Source organism: Corvus moneduloides, chromosome 13, assembly GCF_009650955.1.
Source record: "Corvus moneduloides isolate bCorMon1 chromosome 13, bCorMon1.pri, whole genome shotgun sequence".
NCBI classification, from domain to species: Eukaryota; Metazoa; Chordata; class Aves; order Passeriformes; family Corvidae; genus Corvus; species Corvus moneduloides.
In genome coordinates this window covers 17,784,253-17,799,625 of record NC_045488.1, presented here as the reverse complement: position 1 = coordinate 17,799,625, position 15,373 = coordinate 17,784,253, and the positions used below count along the sequence as shown (strand labels likewise).

The 15,373-nt window shown below is 40.3% G+C and overlaps 1 protein-coding gene across 9 annotated transcripts in view; it reads right to left on the bottom strand.

Moving 5' to 3' along the window:
* TMEM266 (transmembrane protein 266) overlaps positions 1 to 15,373 on the bottom strand; it is an 84,969-nt gene that overhangs the window by 32,018 nt on the left and 37,578 nt on the right. For 6 of the 9 annotated variants that reach the window (XM_032123239.1, XM_032123236.1, XM_032123238.1 and 3 more), the window contains 3 exons: positions 11,450 to 11,604; positions 7,610 to 7,683; positions 6,438 to 6,539 (listed from right to left, as the gene is read on the bottom strand). In XM_032123239.1, coding sequence (XP_031979130.1) covers positions 6,438 to 6,539; positions 7,610 to 7,683; positions 11,450 to 11,604 — 331 coding nt within the window. The remainder of the gene's footprint in view (positions 1 to 6,437; positions 6,540 to 7,609; positions 7,684 to 11,449; positions 11,605 to 15,373) is intronic. The other 3 variants (XM_032123243.1, XM_032123241.1, XM_032123245.1) reach the window with 3 other exon arrangements.

The following is a 15,373-nucleotide window of genomic DNA, read 5'->3' as shown; positions in this document are numbered from 1 at the left end:
GTTACTTGTGTGCCCATAAGTTCAGCTCTATTAGTTACCTGGGGTCCCCCACACAGGGCCCACAGCAGGCAGCCACGGGGAAACACAAGGAAAAGTAGAGCCTTCTATAAAGCTTGGGGTACCACCTTTCCTACAGCCACCCTGCTGACAGCACAGCTTACTCTTTGCTATGCTTAGGCAGGATTTATGAAGTGCCAGGTCAATGAGCAACTAACTACAGGATGGCTGAGCACTTAACACCTTTACAGAAACTGAGGGTTAAAATCTTTCTTCCTTTGGACAGGTGTGCACAAAGGTATTTTCACTGAAAGGAGGCATATCTGCACAAAGAAAACTGAAACACCACCTCACAACCCTAAATATGATTTAACATGGGACTGTTAAGGGAATGTAAAAAAGGATTTTACTTTCTGTCTTTTTAATTCCTCACTGCAGTGTTTAAATCAGACTGTGCTACTTTCATGTTAATGGGGGTGTGAGCAGTTCCAAGGGCTGGAAGCTAACACAAATGTTTTCATTCCCACTCTGCTGCTGTGAATCAGCACAAGTCAGCAGTGACTGGAAGTCTATTTGGCAGACATTTAATGCAGGATTGGTGTTGGTGCCCAGTAAAACATGCCCAGATGATCAGCACTTTGGCTCTCAGCTAGAGCAGACACTGCAGGAAGGTGAAGTGGTAAGCATGGGATAATCCAGCTCCCCCATCCCAGAGCTGCATCCTTCAGAACCAGCTGGGCAGAACTGGGGGTAAGCTTAGAAAACATTTGCTCTGTATAAAAGCTCTTCAAGCTGTGCACCAGCATTGTCACTCTGAAAAAAAACCCATCACCACTGAAGTGACAAGAGCCAGGCAAGGCACTTCCCTTGGTGACCCGAGTGAGTCCCAGCTGGGACACTGAGGTGCCCTGGGCCAGCACAGCTCCAGATGAGCTCTGGCTGTCTCCACTCTGCCTGTGTGTGTCCACGGCACCAGAGAACATCCACTGCTGCTGCCACACAGCTCTCACCCAGAGGAGGCTGAAGCAAAGAAATTTGGACTGTATTGGGCACCTCCTTGATTGCTCAGTATAATAAATACTTTGACTGCAATGAAAGCATTGGTATTTCTTACATATAACATTTTTGTATTTTTTCCAAAGCAATCAAAAACATGTTTCAAACAAATATATATATATTACATCTGATTGTATATTGTCTCTGTACAGAACTTTAAAAATGAGGAGCTGTAGCAGAATCCGAAAAAACACAGAGACAGAAATTAATAATCCAGGAAACTTCCTATGCATTGTTCAAGGACCAAACTGAAAGATGCATATGAATTAAAAGAGAATTGCAACTGCAAAACATTCATCACAGACAAAAATGTTAGTCATAAATCTACCATTTATAAATACAAGAATCTACATGAAAAAAGGAAAAAAGGGAGTAGTACTGATGTTCCTGACTGATATGCAGGCACTTCTCAGCACTGTAGTAAATGCACACACATAGTTTTGCATTACACCACAGGCATTCTGCATTTCTGAAGACAGATTTGAAAAAAAAACCATTAAGTATCAGTGTGAGTATTTTCCTGTTAAAGGCCACTGCCAGCTCGGATTTTTGTACTTGAAAAAGAAAGCTTTAATATTTTTTGACTGGAAATCTTTTAATTAGAAAGTCCTTAACACATATATTTTTCAGCTGTATCAGAAATACATTTTTTTTTTCTGCTAAAAGCTGATTTATTACATGAAAGTCTCTCCGGTGCACTAATAAAAGGCAAATGACAGAACAGTTCTGTTAACTTCTTTAAGCTAAAGTAAACCCAGATAAAATTTTAAACCATTTTTCAGACAGAAATCCAGTTTCAAAATTGACAATGTCTCCTGGTGACACACAACTGTTTGCACAACATTAACTGTCTGCAGTGAAGTTTAAGATGAGCTGTGTGATGCTGCAGGTTCGCTCCCTAATTTTGTAGGGAAACTTGGCCAAGTCCTTTGCTGAGCCAGCTGTGTGAATTCCCACAATCTGCATTTGTCAGCTGACTGCACAGTACATTAGGTAATTTTAAGTACTTTTCTGCTTGCACATTTAATATACAATTTACTACTCAATGAGTCATTGCGTCAAATCCCTCCGTAGTGTGAAGAAGTCACCAGGAGGCAGCACAGGAGGGGAAGCTGGCCCAGCAGCACGAGGCAAAGGAGAGGAACTCTGCATTTCAAGATGGGGTAGGGATTGGGCAGGAGATAGACAGGATGGGGGAGGCTGGAGAGGATGTCCGTAGAAAAGCCCCTCCTTCCCTCCATTGCCACAGAACTAATCTGTTACAGAGGTTCCAGAAACTCTGTAGATTAAGCTTTTGCCTTTTGGATATATCTCATAAGACCAAGTATTTATTGAAAGCTTTCCCAGAACACCTTGTACCCAATCTGTAATTTATAACTCCTCTCATCTGGGTCACTCCACAGAGGCCTTAGCTCATCCAGTCCTTAGAAGAATCCTCTTTTGCCATCTGCTGTGCCTGTCCCGAGCTACTGCATTAGCTGTCCTAGCACACGCTGTCCCCAGGCCACCAGAGCCCAGGGGAACGTGCTGTTATGTTTAAACCAACACATCCTTCTGTTTCCAGGGCACAGGCATTCTCCTCACACAGCTTCTCTTCAACCAAGGCTCTGAAATGACATGCTAAACTAGAGACCCCACGTCACCATTATCCAGTACAACCTACCCCCATGTCCTGTACTCTGGAACTGCTGGGGCTCCATCAGCACGTGGTCCCACAGAAATCATTCCCTGCCAAAGCTTGGAGCCATGAACAGACATGAACACACTGTGCTCTCTCTCACTAACACTACCAGGACATCACACACTCAAATGCACCTCTGCACAAACTCTGCAGTTCTACTTCTTCTTATTTTCTCCCAATATTCTCACAATCTTAATTCTTAGAATATGGGGAAAACCAATGAGTTTTCAACTGACAATTCTGTATAGATTTGACAGGCCTTTTCAGACATGGGAATGGCTCACCAAAGACTCTACCATATATGCAGACCAGCCAGGGAACTGGGCTTAAGCAGCCCTGCATCACAAGTTCTCTCTGGGCATGGTCACACAAACATTAACATTTATCTCTGAAACACATGGTGTAAGAGGCACTGCACTGCCACAATCAAGAGATGAAAGCACAGATGAAGCACTGATAAAGCACACTGTAAGTCAGGTATACTATTGGAAATGAAATGGGCAGACTGGCATTTCAGGCAGATGTCCACCTAGATTCCTAGAACTTTACAGGACCATTTTCCATGGTAACTACTTTTTTGTGAAGCCAGAAAATTGGTTAATAAAGAAATTTCCCAGTATATTAGTATTTATTTTATACATGCTGGCAAAGAAGGAAGCCTAAATTTACCTTTATAAATGATATTAATATTTAAAATCTGTATTTTTGTTCCTAGATCCCACTAATGAATCCATTTAAAAAACAAAACATACACAACCAGCAATGAAGTGCATTTATGCACCCTGAGAAAAGTTGTGTGTACATGGAATAAAAGTAAACACACAAAAGAGAAACCACAGCTTACAGAAGATTAATAGATTATTGTCTTTCCATGCAGCTCTTTGAGGCTCACAAATAACATAACAAAAGTAACATACCTGAGTTTTTAACATAAATTATGAATTTGTTGAGGGAAAGGCATTATTTACTTAGTTCTGTCATTTGGGATGGTTTTTTCTTTTTAATAGAACTTTAACAGCAGAGTCTCCCTTTGGAGGTTTCACTCCTTTCAAGAGTTGCTATTAATAAGCAGAAAAGTGGCAGGTTACTATCAATACTTCTTTTAGACATATAGGATGAGGAAAAAGCCTTGGAGTTCTTTCCTCCTGTGAGCCATAGCTAATGAAACAGATTGTCTATCAGCTGGGATCCCACACTTACTCTACTTGCTTTGAGAGCTCATTTCTTGGACACAGATGCCAGAAAAAAGGCACAGTTTGGTGCTTGCCTGACTTTGAGCACATAAGACTTGGCTCCTCCCAGGGAAACACTCAAGTGCTTCCCTTCAGCAGAAGGCCTGAGTGCTGGGCTGACTGAAGCACACACAGAGCAATGCAACCAACTAACATCAAGGAACACCATTCTCGCACGCAGTCTCATCAGTCTTAGTGGAAAAGCAGGGCTGAACAACAGCCACAGAACCATGTATTTGTGGCAGTGTGATAAGACTGTTAAAAGCAGACTTCAATCCACTTACCAAAACACTGTGACATTCCCCATCCTCCTTTTCTCAACTAATACCAAGGTTAAATTCGCCCTCTTGAGAGGGTGTAACCCCGGCCTTGCCTTGCTATTGATACTGGGATTTCCCCCCAGTGTCTCTCTCTTCTCTTCTGTCTTAACACCTAGGTAACATTTGGTGCACAGACAAATCACACTGATGTACTTAGAGACAAACATACACAATCATCACCACTAGTAAATCCTGTTCAAATACTTGGAAAAACGCAAACAGAGCTGATGTGTACTTCACTTGAAAAAGGATATTTTAATGCTGGAAAGTCACAGACAGTGACAGAGTATAAAATGAACGGAGTGCTTTTAAGGCTTATAGCTATAATACAAACCTAGGGAGAGCAGGAAGATGCTCTGAGAGCAGCTACTCAGCTTTGTTGGCAGCTGTTCTGGTGGCATTTGCCAGCTGCTGGCATGTTTAGCCCCCCTCATTTTAACCAAGCAGAAAGCCAGTGTCTGTTTAACTCCAACACGACATGACTGCAATTACCTGCAATGCTTTGAAAGCACCACCTTTAAACAGTCATATACTTCCAAAACATTCAGATTTTGTGCTGAAAGTTTTCTAGGTTTTAACAAGTCTTTTACAACTTTGTTCTTTAAGCTGAGACCCTTCTGCAGAATTGCGTACCCATATTTACAACCAATGGGAACCAAATTACAGAATAAACAGCACACATCCAAACTTAGAACGTGGTACTTGCTATGGCAACAACCTTTTTTGATCACCAGAAACATTGAATCCTTGCTTGGAGGATTGCTGAAGGACTCATCAATCCTCAGCAGTTGCCTCTTATATCCAGGCAAACTAATTAAACCTGTTCATCTCTGGAATATCATCCTGGCATGAAGTCACAGACCGCAGAATCTCACTGTAACACATGATCTTCTCAACAAATGATCCCAAAGACAGCTGACTCATGGTATGGGAATCAGAGGGGAAAAAAATCCCCTGAAGGGACCAAAGGAGTAAATAAAATTATGATGGATAAAAAAAAAAAAAAAGCCACTTGCAATTTTTGCCGTATTTTGTAACCTCTTGGAAAAAAAAATTATTTGGATGACAGAAAATTATACCCTCTGTTTTCCCCTCTCATAAGACATAATTTGACATGCACTCAACTTGGCATAAGGCCAACCTCAGCAAACCCAAAAGGAAAGGTACACCTGAACTCTGTCCCAGACTGGTAGCCTCTGAAGCACATCCAGTTGCTCTGTGGAGCCACCTTTGTCTCTGAGCTGCCAAATGAACTTATATCCAAAAATCTACCCTGGTTTGTGCACCTCACAACGGCTGTCTTGTGGCCTCATTTTTCTTTGATCAAAATTCAAACCATAATCAAATAGCTGAAGGAAGATACTTCGGAAAACAGAAGTAGATAATGAAGTGCGTGGTAAGTTTATAATAAATGAGAACAGCAAGAAGACAAAGTAGCTCCAAATACCTAATAAAGAGAGGAGAAAAACCAACACAGATCCCAAATGAGGATGGTGAGTCAGTAAACCTGTTTTGGCTCTGTGAAACACTTCTGTTACTCTTTTCCTGCAAAATACTTCTGAACCAGTTCATCCACTTTGGAGGGTACCCTGTCCCAATAGAACTGAAATAACTAATTCCCTTCCTTGAGCCAGATTAGTCCCTGCCTCGAGGATGTGTCTGCAGTGCCACAAACAGCCTGACAACACCTGTGCACTCAGGAAGCAACATAGGAGCAAGGCACTGTGGCAGGTGTGAGCAGAGTGCTGGTGGTGCAAGAACTGGAGACTGCAGTCCAGCAGAAAGGAATTGAGGAGCACAGGAGAGGCTTTTAGTGTAACCAGCTCCAGAAAGCAAAGGGGATCAGGTGAGCAGGGTTGTGCAGCCATGCTGGTAGCATCAGCTACAAGCTGATCCTGTTGGGAAGCTCAGGATTACAGGGAGCTCCAGGGTGCTAATCCCCACCGAGGAGAGAGGAAAGTATTTCTTTAAAGGGAATGGACACCATCTAGCAAACCTGAGTCTTTGGGAATTAGGATATGCAATTCACAAAGGAAAGACTCTGCAAAATTTTTTAAATTGTCTAGAGATTATTTTCAGTCAGCTTACATGTAACCTACAGCCCACCTCACTGTCAAAGGATGGAGACAGTAATAGGACCTATTTGCATACCTGCAGCACCAGAGGGCTGGGATGCAGAGCAGCCTGAGATTCCTGCCTGCCATCAAACAATCCTTTCAGAAAGCACCCACCTACAACACCAGCTGAAAAACCCTGTGTAGAAATACAAAATGATATCTGTAAATGTATTTCATCAGGAGCACCATGGAAATTACCAATGATATAATATGATGAGTATGAATTCAACACAAGTGATCCAAATCATTTGCAGATATCACAGCTCTTTGATTATTGGTTTTTTGTAACCTTCACCTTGTAACCATCTAAATTTACTACAGAGTGAAGACTTTAACAAATCTCTGTGGATTATATTTTCTCTTATGGAAAAAGTTTAAATATTAAGTTTAAATATTTTAAAAAAAGTTTAAATATTTTTAAATATTTAAGTCCAAGCTGTACTCCGACTCAACAAACATAAAACTTGTTTTTGTGACAAGTCACATATCACAACCTGAAAAATAGCCATAAAAGCACTTTTGAATATTTCAGCAGCAGACTCAATGTCTCAATTCCACTGATTTCTTTCTGGAACAAAGCTGAAAGCTCAGAAAAGCAGATTATTCCAGTTTGGTCATTTGTTACATCATGATTAGAGCCTTTTCCAATGCATACATTCATACACATTTTGGCAAAGAAATTCACCATTAGTTTCATTCTCTGACTAGGTCTATCTGCAGCAACCTGGAATATATAAACTACCTTAATAAACCGTGAGAGGAGATAATTCCATTCTCAAAACAGATCTTTTTGTAAAAACTCCTGTGGATCTTTATCCCTGAAAAACATATCTTCAGCTTAATCCTATACCTTATACCCAAGGACACTGATAACAAATGGATCAAACTATCCTGTCCAGTGCCTGTAGTGGTTCAGAGATTATTATTTCTTTCTGCAGCTTTCCAATTATAATTTGTAAGGCAAAATCTCCTCTTCCATGTTTCCTTACCAATTCTAAGTAACTGACAAACAGTGCTAATCTAAAAAACATTTTTTAGTTTGCTAAGTAGAAGCAGCAACAGTACATTTTTGCTTGTTTTTTTCCTTAAAATACACTGTACTACATTAATTACAGTCAAACTACTGTAAAACTCTTGCTAATTCCAGTGACAACATAAAAATACTTTGCAGTTCTATATGTGGGGAAAGACTTTGGTTATACATACCTCTGAAAAGAAAACAGAGAGGATGACTAGGCTGATCCAGTGAATTACTCCTGCAAACTGGGAAGCACTTGAAACTGCAATTAATATAATACAACAAAGGGTCATTATAGTAGCAGAGTGCAACTTAGGTTTAGTATAATTAGTACTGCCACAACTTACACAGGGTAAAGCTTGCTTTCTTACATTTTGCAATGGAAGTACCACAAAGAAGATGGGATGCAATGGGACATGGAACTCCAGCCCTGCCAGCTGCTCACCCTAATTCACCATGTTAGCAGCTCTTCACTGGAGCTTTTACAGACACTCCTGCTGGTAAGCAATGGCAGACACACAGCTCAGGTCTTTGATGCTCTGCCACTGCTTCATGTTCTCACCCCATGCACTGCTTTAGTACGAGATGTGTGACTGACTCCTGTGTACCTAAAATTCCAGAGTTAGGATTCAGTAAGGAAACAGAATGCTCTACAATCCCCACATTATTTCTCGTGTTCAGTCTCTGACAATTCAGCTCAGATGATCAGTACTTAAACTGGAACAGGTACTTAAAAGCTAGTGCTCAAAATGGGCTTCAAAATACATTTCACGCTGACAGAAAAATGCGAAGTTGACATGGCCCACTAACTCAACTGCTAGCAATTCCTACTTCCATATGCTCCTAAGTTTGGATTAAGGGAATGAAGAGAAAACATTCTCTCCTTATTCAGGGTACTTGTGAGTCTACCATCTCCACAGCAGACAGACCAGAGCAGTCTGTGCAGTCTTGCAGTGTCAGAGAATGACAGTGTAAGGCAAGCAGTGGCTGTGTGCATAGAGGTGCAAGGCAGTGGCAGAATTAACTACGTCCCAAGAACATACAGGGCACACACTAAATGAACAATTTTATTTTTAAATCAGAATCGATTAATATGAGAAGGAGAGGAGAGGGATGTAGGAAGAAATCAGGATACAAATAAAACTGAGTATGTGCTGCCACTGGAACTCTCACTGCTGAAGCTCTTTTGGGGCTTGATGAGAGAGCATTTGCTGTGCTGCAGCAGAGGAACTACTTAAAAGTGAAACAAATCAGCAAAATAAAATACAATAAAGTTATCCTAAGGCACTATCTTTACTGGGTAGCCTGAAGAACCAGAAACCCTTTGGATGCAGTTTTTCCAACAGGGATCGACTGACATAAAGGCTCCATCTGCCCCCTAGCGACTCAAAAAGATACAGCAACCACGAATTTGGGACGAAAATTCATCCTGACAAACGCTGAGTGACCATTACAGAAGCTCGTAGTAGAAACCCTTGCCTTCAGTGGACGTTGTTCCCTCTGATTTCCTGGCAGATATACACTGCAAGCATGTGTATGTGATACTCTTGGTTTGGGCAAGCCCTGAACCCCGCGTTACTGAGGCTCGGCTGCAGCACAGGCAGTGTTCCCTTTGCACAGCTCTGCACGGCCGCAGCCAGGGCACAGGGCTGGCAGCTCAGGAGCGGAGCTTCTCAGCTCCACGCTGCTCAGGAAGCTGACTGCAGAAGGAGGGCAGTACTAACATAATTTCCTGAGTTTCTTTCCCCCAAATACCCTAAAAGGTCTCCGACCTTTTCATGTGTGTGTCCTAGTTTGCAAATCTGGTGTCCACCTCTGAAACCAAAAGCTTTATGCATAGGAGAAGTGCATCATGCAACCAAAGATTACACTGAAAGTAGCAGAGAAAAAATATGCTCTAAAAATGTCACAGCCAAAGAAAACACCAGGTTGCTTCTGCTGCATTTTTTTTTTTGGTTGGTTGCTTTAGTTTTCTTTTAATAAAGGGAGGCCTCCTAAGTAATTACAGTCTATAGCATGGATTAGCAGTTGTCATTATGGACAGAATTGGAAGTGATGTGCTGTAAAGTATCTTAATGCACTGCTTGGTTTTATAAAGAATAAAGAACTCTTTAAAACCATAATTACATTTTTGAGAAATATAGTTATGGGCTAATGGGTTTTCAAAACCTTAATGTGACACACATCTCTCATAAGGCACAGCTGGAAAAATTCTATCAGCATCACCCAGCCAGCCTGTATCTGATTTAAAACAAGATGGAAGGTATCCAAACTTGGCAAAGGGAAAAAGCCTCATGGCTTTATGATGATTCATTAGCTAAACTGTAAAGTAGTAACACAAGTGGAATGGGTCCCAAGAAAATCCACCCAGGCAGGGGCCACCTCTGAACAGTGAAGTCACCCAGCTCAACCAAACACCTACAGATCATGCACAAGGTGTAAGCTGCAGAGCTTTCAACAGTGTTATACGCACCAGACATGCAGAGGAGCAATGATGCCTAAAGTTAAGCTTTCTTTAGAAAGTTCTTCAGAAAATAAATGGTGAAAAAGTGGGTGCTTCCAGAGGAGAGTAACCAAAACTGTTAAAACTCAGAGAAATCAACAGTCTGTAAACTGTTTGTCTCTACAGGAAGTGAAACTTCTCTACATAAACAGAAAGATGTGACACTTCAACAAATATTGTTGAAAGCTTCTTCCGTGTTCAATTCTTCAGGACTTACACCAACAATCAGCATTCCCAACTTTTTTGAAAGTGGCAGACTCATCCAAATCCTGGACTTCCTCATCCAAAACTGGTGAGTGACCAGAGAAAATAACAGCTGTAACGGTGGGGCCATGCTCAGAACAGTGTGTGCAGTATGGACAGATGGGTGGAAATGGTGAGCAACAGTGTGGAATGACACACAGTCATTTATTCATCTTACAGACTTTATGAAATGGCTGCAATTATCAGTAAAGTCCCTTAAAGTCATCTTAATACAATTGCAATACCCAAATCTTTACTCCACTACAATCAATTGACAAATTACAACAGTAAAAGGACTTCAAGAGAATAAAAATTTTGTTTGTTCAGTTTAAAGTTGCCACAGAAGACACCAGACCATGACTCTTTCGTGCTATGTATTCTTGCATTTATGTGATTGTCTGAACCCCAGCTGCCATTTCAACACATCTGAGATTGCATGGAGATACTACAGGCTGCTCCTCAACATTTACCACAGGGGAAAGTGTAGGTGGTGTTTGTGGTCAAGTCAACATGGTATCATAAAAGAAAAAAGAAAAAAAGAAAAAAAGAAAAAAAGAAAAAAAGGGGTGGAATGGAGGAAAAGAAGAGTAGAGGGAAAAAAAAAATAATTAGGAAGCAAAACAGCAGCATTAAAACTTCCATTGTGGAACCTGTGTAGAGTGAATTCAGATAAAGCAAAACTCCATTTAAGCCATTATTTCACTCATAGTGTGTTAGCAAAGTAGAATGAAAGTTTGTATCATTTCAGTGCATTACAAGCTAGAAGGCTGTAATTTCACTTCCTATCCACTTGAGCAGAAGTAAATTAATAAGAGGTAACACCAAATACCCTATTTATTTTTGTATGTTCATCGCTTTTGTATATCCACGTGTGACGGGTACCAGAGATTAATGATGCACAGATTTTTCTTCTGTGCATAAGTAATATGTCTGTAGAGGACAGAGCTTTTCAAGTACTAATGACAACACGTGTGAATCTCTGCACGTACATTTTGCTTGCATCCTTTGAAAATTTGTCCTGTACTGAATTTGTTATTTCACCTGGATTTGGTCAGACTAATAAGGAAGAGACTGACTTCACTATACCAGGGTTCCACAAGAACACATTTCTTACCTAGCCTAGTAATCATTTAAATGGTAGGAAAAAAACATCCCCAACATCCTCCCCCTTCAAAAACCGCCCAGCAAGGTAAGCCTTTTTTCATCAAAACTAAAAAAAAAAAATAAAAAAATTAAAAAAAAAAAAAAATCAAAATTAAAAAAAAAAATTCCTCCTACTCACACTGGAGAAGCTTTATATCTATTAGGAGTTCCAGAGTCAGAAGAATCACCACCAATACTACACAGGCTACCAGGAAACTGTTGAGACTTGCACTGAGCAAAAATACCTGCCACACAGCTGCTCGTCTCCCACAGCATGGTTTTAGCCAGTTAGATCTAAGGAAATAAAATTAAGGGAAAAACAAGAAAAGAAAAGAAGAAGTGAAAAAGGAAAAGAGCTAAAGAGCAGTGAACTCAAAATTTTAAGTTCTGCTGTTATGGATACACTCAGCAATAATGCACAAAGACTTTTCAAAGTTCACTTTCACTAGTTTCTGTACCAAGAAAAATGTAAGAAAAACCTTTGCCCTGGGATCTCCCCAGCTCTGGAATTAAGTGGTGTCCAAGTGCCTTCAATGTACTGAGTCATGCAGCCCTAATTATCATACACATTTCCACTTTCTTCCTATCTCACTAGTGTTCATGTGCTCTTATCTTGACATACATGCTGCATTCACTTATCAGTGAGTACCAAGGACTATGCTATTTAGAAGTTAATGACTTTTTTTAAAGGATTTCTCTGCTACTGAATTTTCTGGTCATGCACCTTTATACCTGCTCTACTATGAGACAGATCTGACAAGGGCTGCCAAATTTGGGTTGCAACAATCAGTCCATGACATCATGGAAAAGAACAACAGGAATCTGGAAAACACCGAAGAATAAGCTCAGTGACTCCACAGCTACACTTTATAGTAGCAAAGGTACGCAGCCTGGCAAAGTGTCAAGCCTCTGGTCAAGGCTCTCTCGCCTGGCTATTTGTCCAACTCTCACCAATCTGTTTGTGGATCAGGCCAAGAATTACCTTGCCAGAGTTTGGGGGGACAGCATGCACCAGGGACCGCTCCCAAACCTAGTTTGGATGAGGTCACCCTTTTTCAGAGGAAAAATAAGGTCTCAGCAGGATGCAGGAAGCTGTGAGGAGGCTGAGTTCTGAGGACCAGAACTCTGGAGGGAAGTTGATGAAGCAGTAAACGTTGCATTAGTGTTGTGCTAATGCCGATACACATTTACAAGAGGGTTGCTAAAAAATACTTTTTTTTCTTTTAGGAGTATTGGTAATAGGAGTAACAGTAGCAGGGACTTCAGAAGCATAAAGCCCATCCTGATACTGTTTATCTCCTAACTCCTCCCTCTCAGCATCACTTTGATGCAGTATCACATCATTTCTCATCACAGTGTTCTGCAATGTTCCTGTACTGGCTCACCTCAGAAAGTTCAGATGGGATGGTTGCCTGACACTTCAGATTTTCAAAGCACTGTAAATACACATTAGGTAATGAAAAGCTGACATGATTTATTTAACAGGGTTTAAAAAGCTGCAAGTGTGATGCAGTAACCCCACTGTCTAACTAAAATATCAATACACAGAAATCAGTGGTGTACAAGAAGATATGATGATACCTATCAATTCCTAATAAACAGTCCTAGACTCAATAACTCATGTTATAATCAAACACTTGGAAAAACATCACAAAATGTTCTCTGACATACTCACAAATGAGGGAGAAAGTGATGCCAAGCAGTGCTCAGAGACTCAACATTTTCAAGCAGCTTCTCAGAATTAAGCATATCAACAACACTTGTAGTCAGATTGCCTGATTGCCTGACTGTAAAAGACCTCCTCAATTGACTCTCAAAGCTTCAGAGAAGATTTGACAAGTGTTACTATCAGGAACTTGCCCTTAGGTTAAACTCTGTTGTGGCTCCAGCCTGAATACAGAATGCACTAGATTTTAAATAGGTTGTGTTAAAACACAAAGCAAAAAAAAAGGCATTGGGATAAAGCCTTTTTGCCAACTTGATCATTTAATGGATTTTATTTCACATAATCTCAAAACAGGATAACTTGTTTTTAATGCAACTGTGATTTAGGGCTTAGGATTGGGGTTTTTTAGCTATTTCTAAAAACAGTGAGGAGGGACGGCTCTGTTTAAACATAACAGGCTTCAGTCCTATTCTCTGTTTATATTTATCTTCCCTTTTTCAAAAGACCCATTATGCCAGTGTTTTAGTATTGCAGGGCAGATTTTCCTATTCACAGAACCATCAGTAGAGGGCCCAAGTACCTGCCTTTAAAAGCTCTGCATAGTTAAGATTTTCAAATATACCAAATGTACCAGTAAGAGTAAACCAACTGTCATACTTGGCATACAATACACACATGATAATTGTTACTCAAGCTTTAATTACTTATAGAGTCCTAAATAACATGGCGTTTTCTCTGTCTGTTCAGTAGTATTATTCAATATTTAGAACACCAATTCTAAAAAGCTTCTGAATTAAACTATCAGTTTACAATTGAAAAAGCAATCAGCTTAAGCAGTCAAGTGCAGCTCACCTGCATAATTCCACCTGTATCACACTCCAAAAAAGTCAATATATTAAAAAATCACACTCATATATAAGGCGATTTCAAAGACATAAATGTATTTGAAATTTATGCACTGAAGAACCACCTTCAGTGCTGTATCCTAACTTGCTACACCAAGGTGACTTAGTTGAACACTTGGCCTGCAGATGGACAGGGACCAGCACCTGCACACCGCTGTCTACAGGCTGACATGCTAACCACCCTGACCCCTAATACACAAATCTCACCTCTTTAACCCTGAAACCTGTTTTAGCAGAGTAGTCTCTCTCTCTCTCTCCCTTCTGATGTGCAAGGGCTCATCCATTCAACAGATGAGAAATATGGTTTTGGAGAAACACAAACCCCTACCAGAATTAGTGTGCATTTAAACTTACCTTCCAAATTCTGGCCATTTCACCTGTAACACTGCAAAGCTACACTTAAAATTTTAAGCTCAGATTAGAAAGTCAGCTACACAGAATTTTCAAAAAGCCCAACAAACAAAAATATAACTTACACAGCTCAAATTTATGAAGAGATTTCATACTAACCATAGACAAGTAAAAGACCTTTTCCCCCTCACTTCAGACAAAAGACCCCAAACCAAACAAAAAACTAAATAACCAAACCCCCACAAACTAGTAAAAAAGTCCCCTATTTTGTTCAGAGATTAAGTACACATTCTATTGGTGTCCTGACTGTGTTTGCTTGAACTCACAGACAAGTTTGACTTCGGAAGACTTTCCTGCATGACTTCAAACAGGTTCATCAGGTATTTCAGCTACTTTGTCTCTACAACAGAAATATCATTTACCTTTCTTGCAATGCCTGGATGAAGTAAATAAATGTACTAGCACAGAAATTTTTTAATTGTTGGTGACATTGGGCCGTAAGGTTTTGTTCTGAGACATTAAAATATATTTAGTGGAATTTTACGAGGGGTAATTCTTTAAAAAGATACTTTCACACATGGCTTTGTGCAAATCCAATCTGTCATCATCCTGTTAGTCTTACTAATAAACAGCTTGGAAAGAAAGGAACATAAGGCAAAACTGGGAAGGGTTGAACATATTTATCTGGTAAGGAATCACTACAAACAGTTTTTTCAAGCTGTTAACAGCCGTCACTGTTTCTATTTTCTGGTCTTGTAAACAAATACCCCAAAATCTGCATTATACCTTACCCTGTCTTTTTTTTCTTTCTTTTGGCTAAACAGCAAGTGTTTGCACCTCACAAGATGGTTATGATCAGAAAACAGAAGGATGGATGAGATCCAAATTGCTATCTGAAGGAGCAGAAAGGCCATGGTCAGGAAGTGACAGGAACACAGGCTAAATAACGATACAAAATCTGGCTGAGACAACACAGCAGAGCCTCACAGCAGGCTTCAGGGAGCAGCTGGAGGCCTTGAGCAGCCAACTCCAAGGAACAAACAGAGCTCTGCACCTCTTTTCTGGACTTCTACAAGCTTGGTTTAACTACAGAACTTTAACTATTGAGAAGACTCTCATCTTTTCCCCCACTAAAACTTGT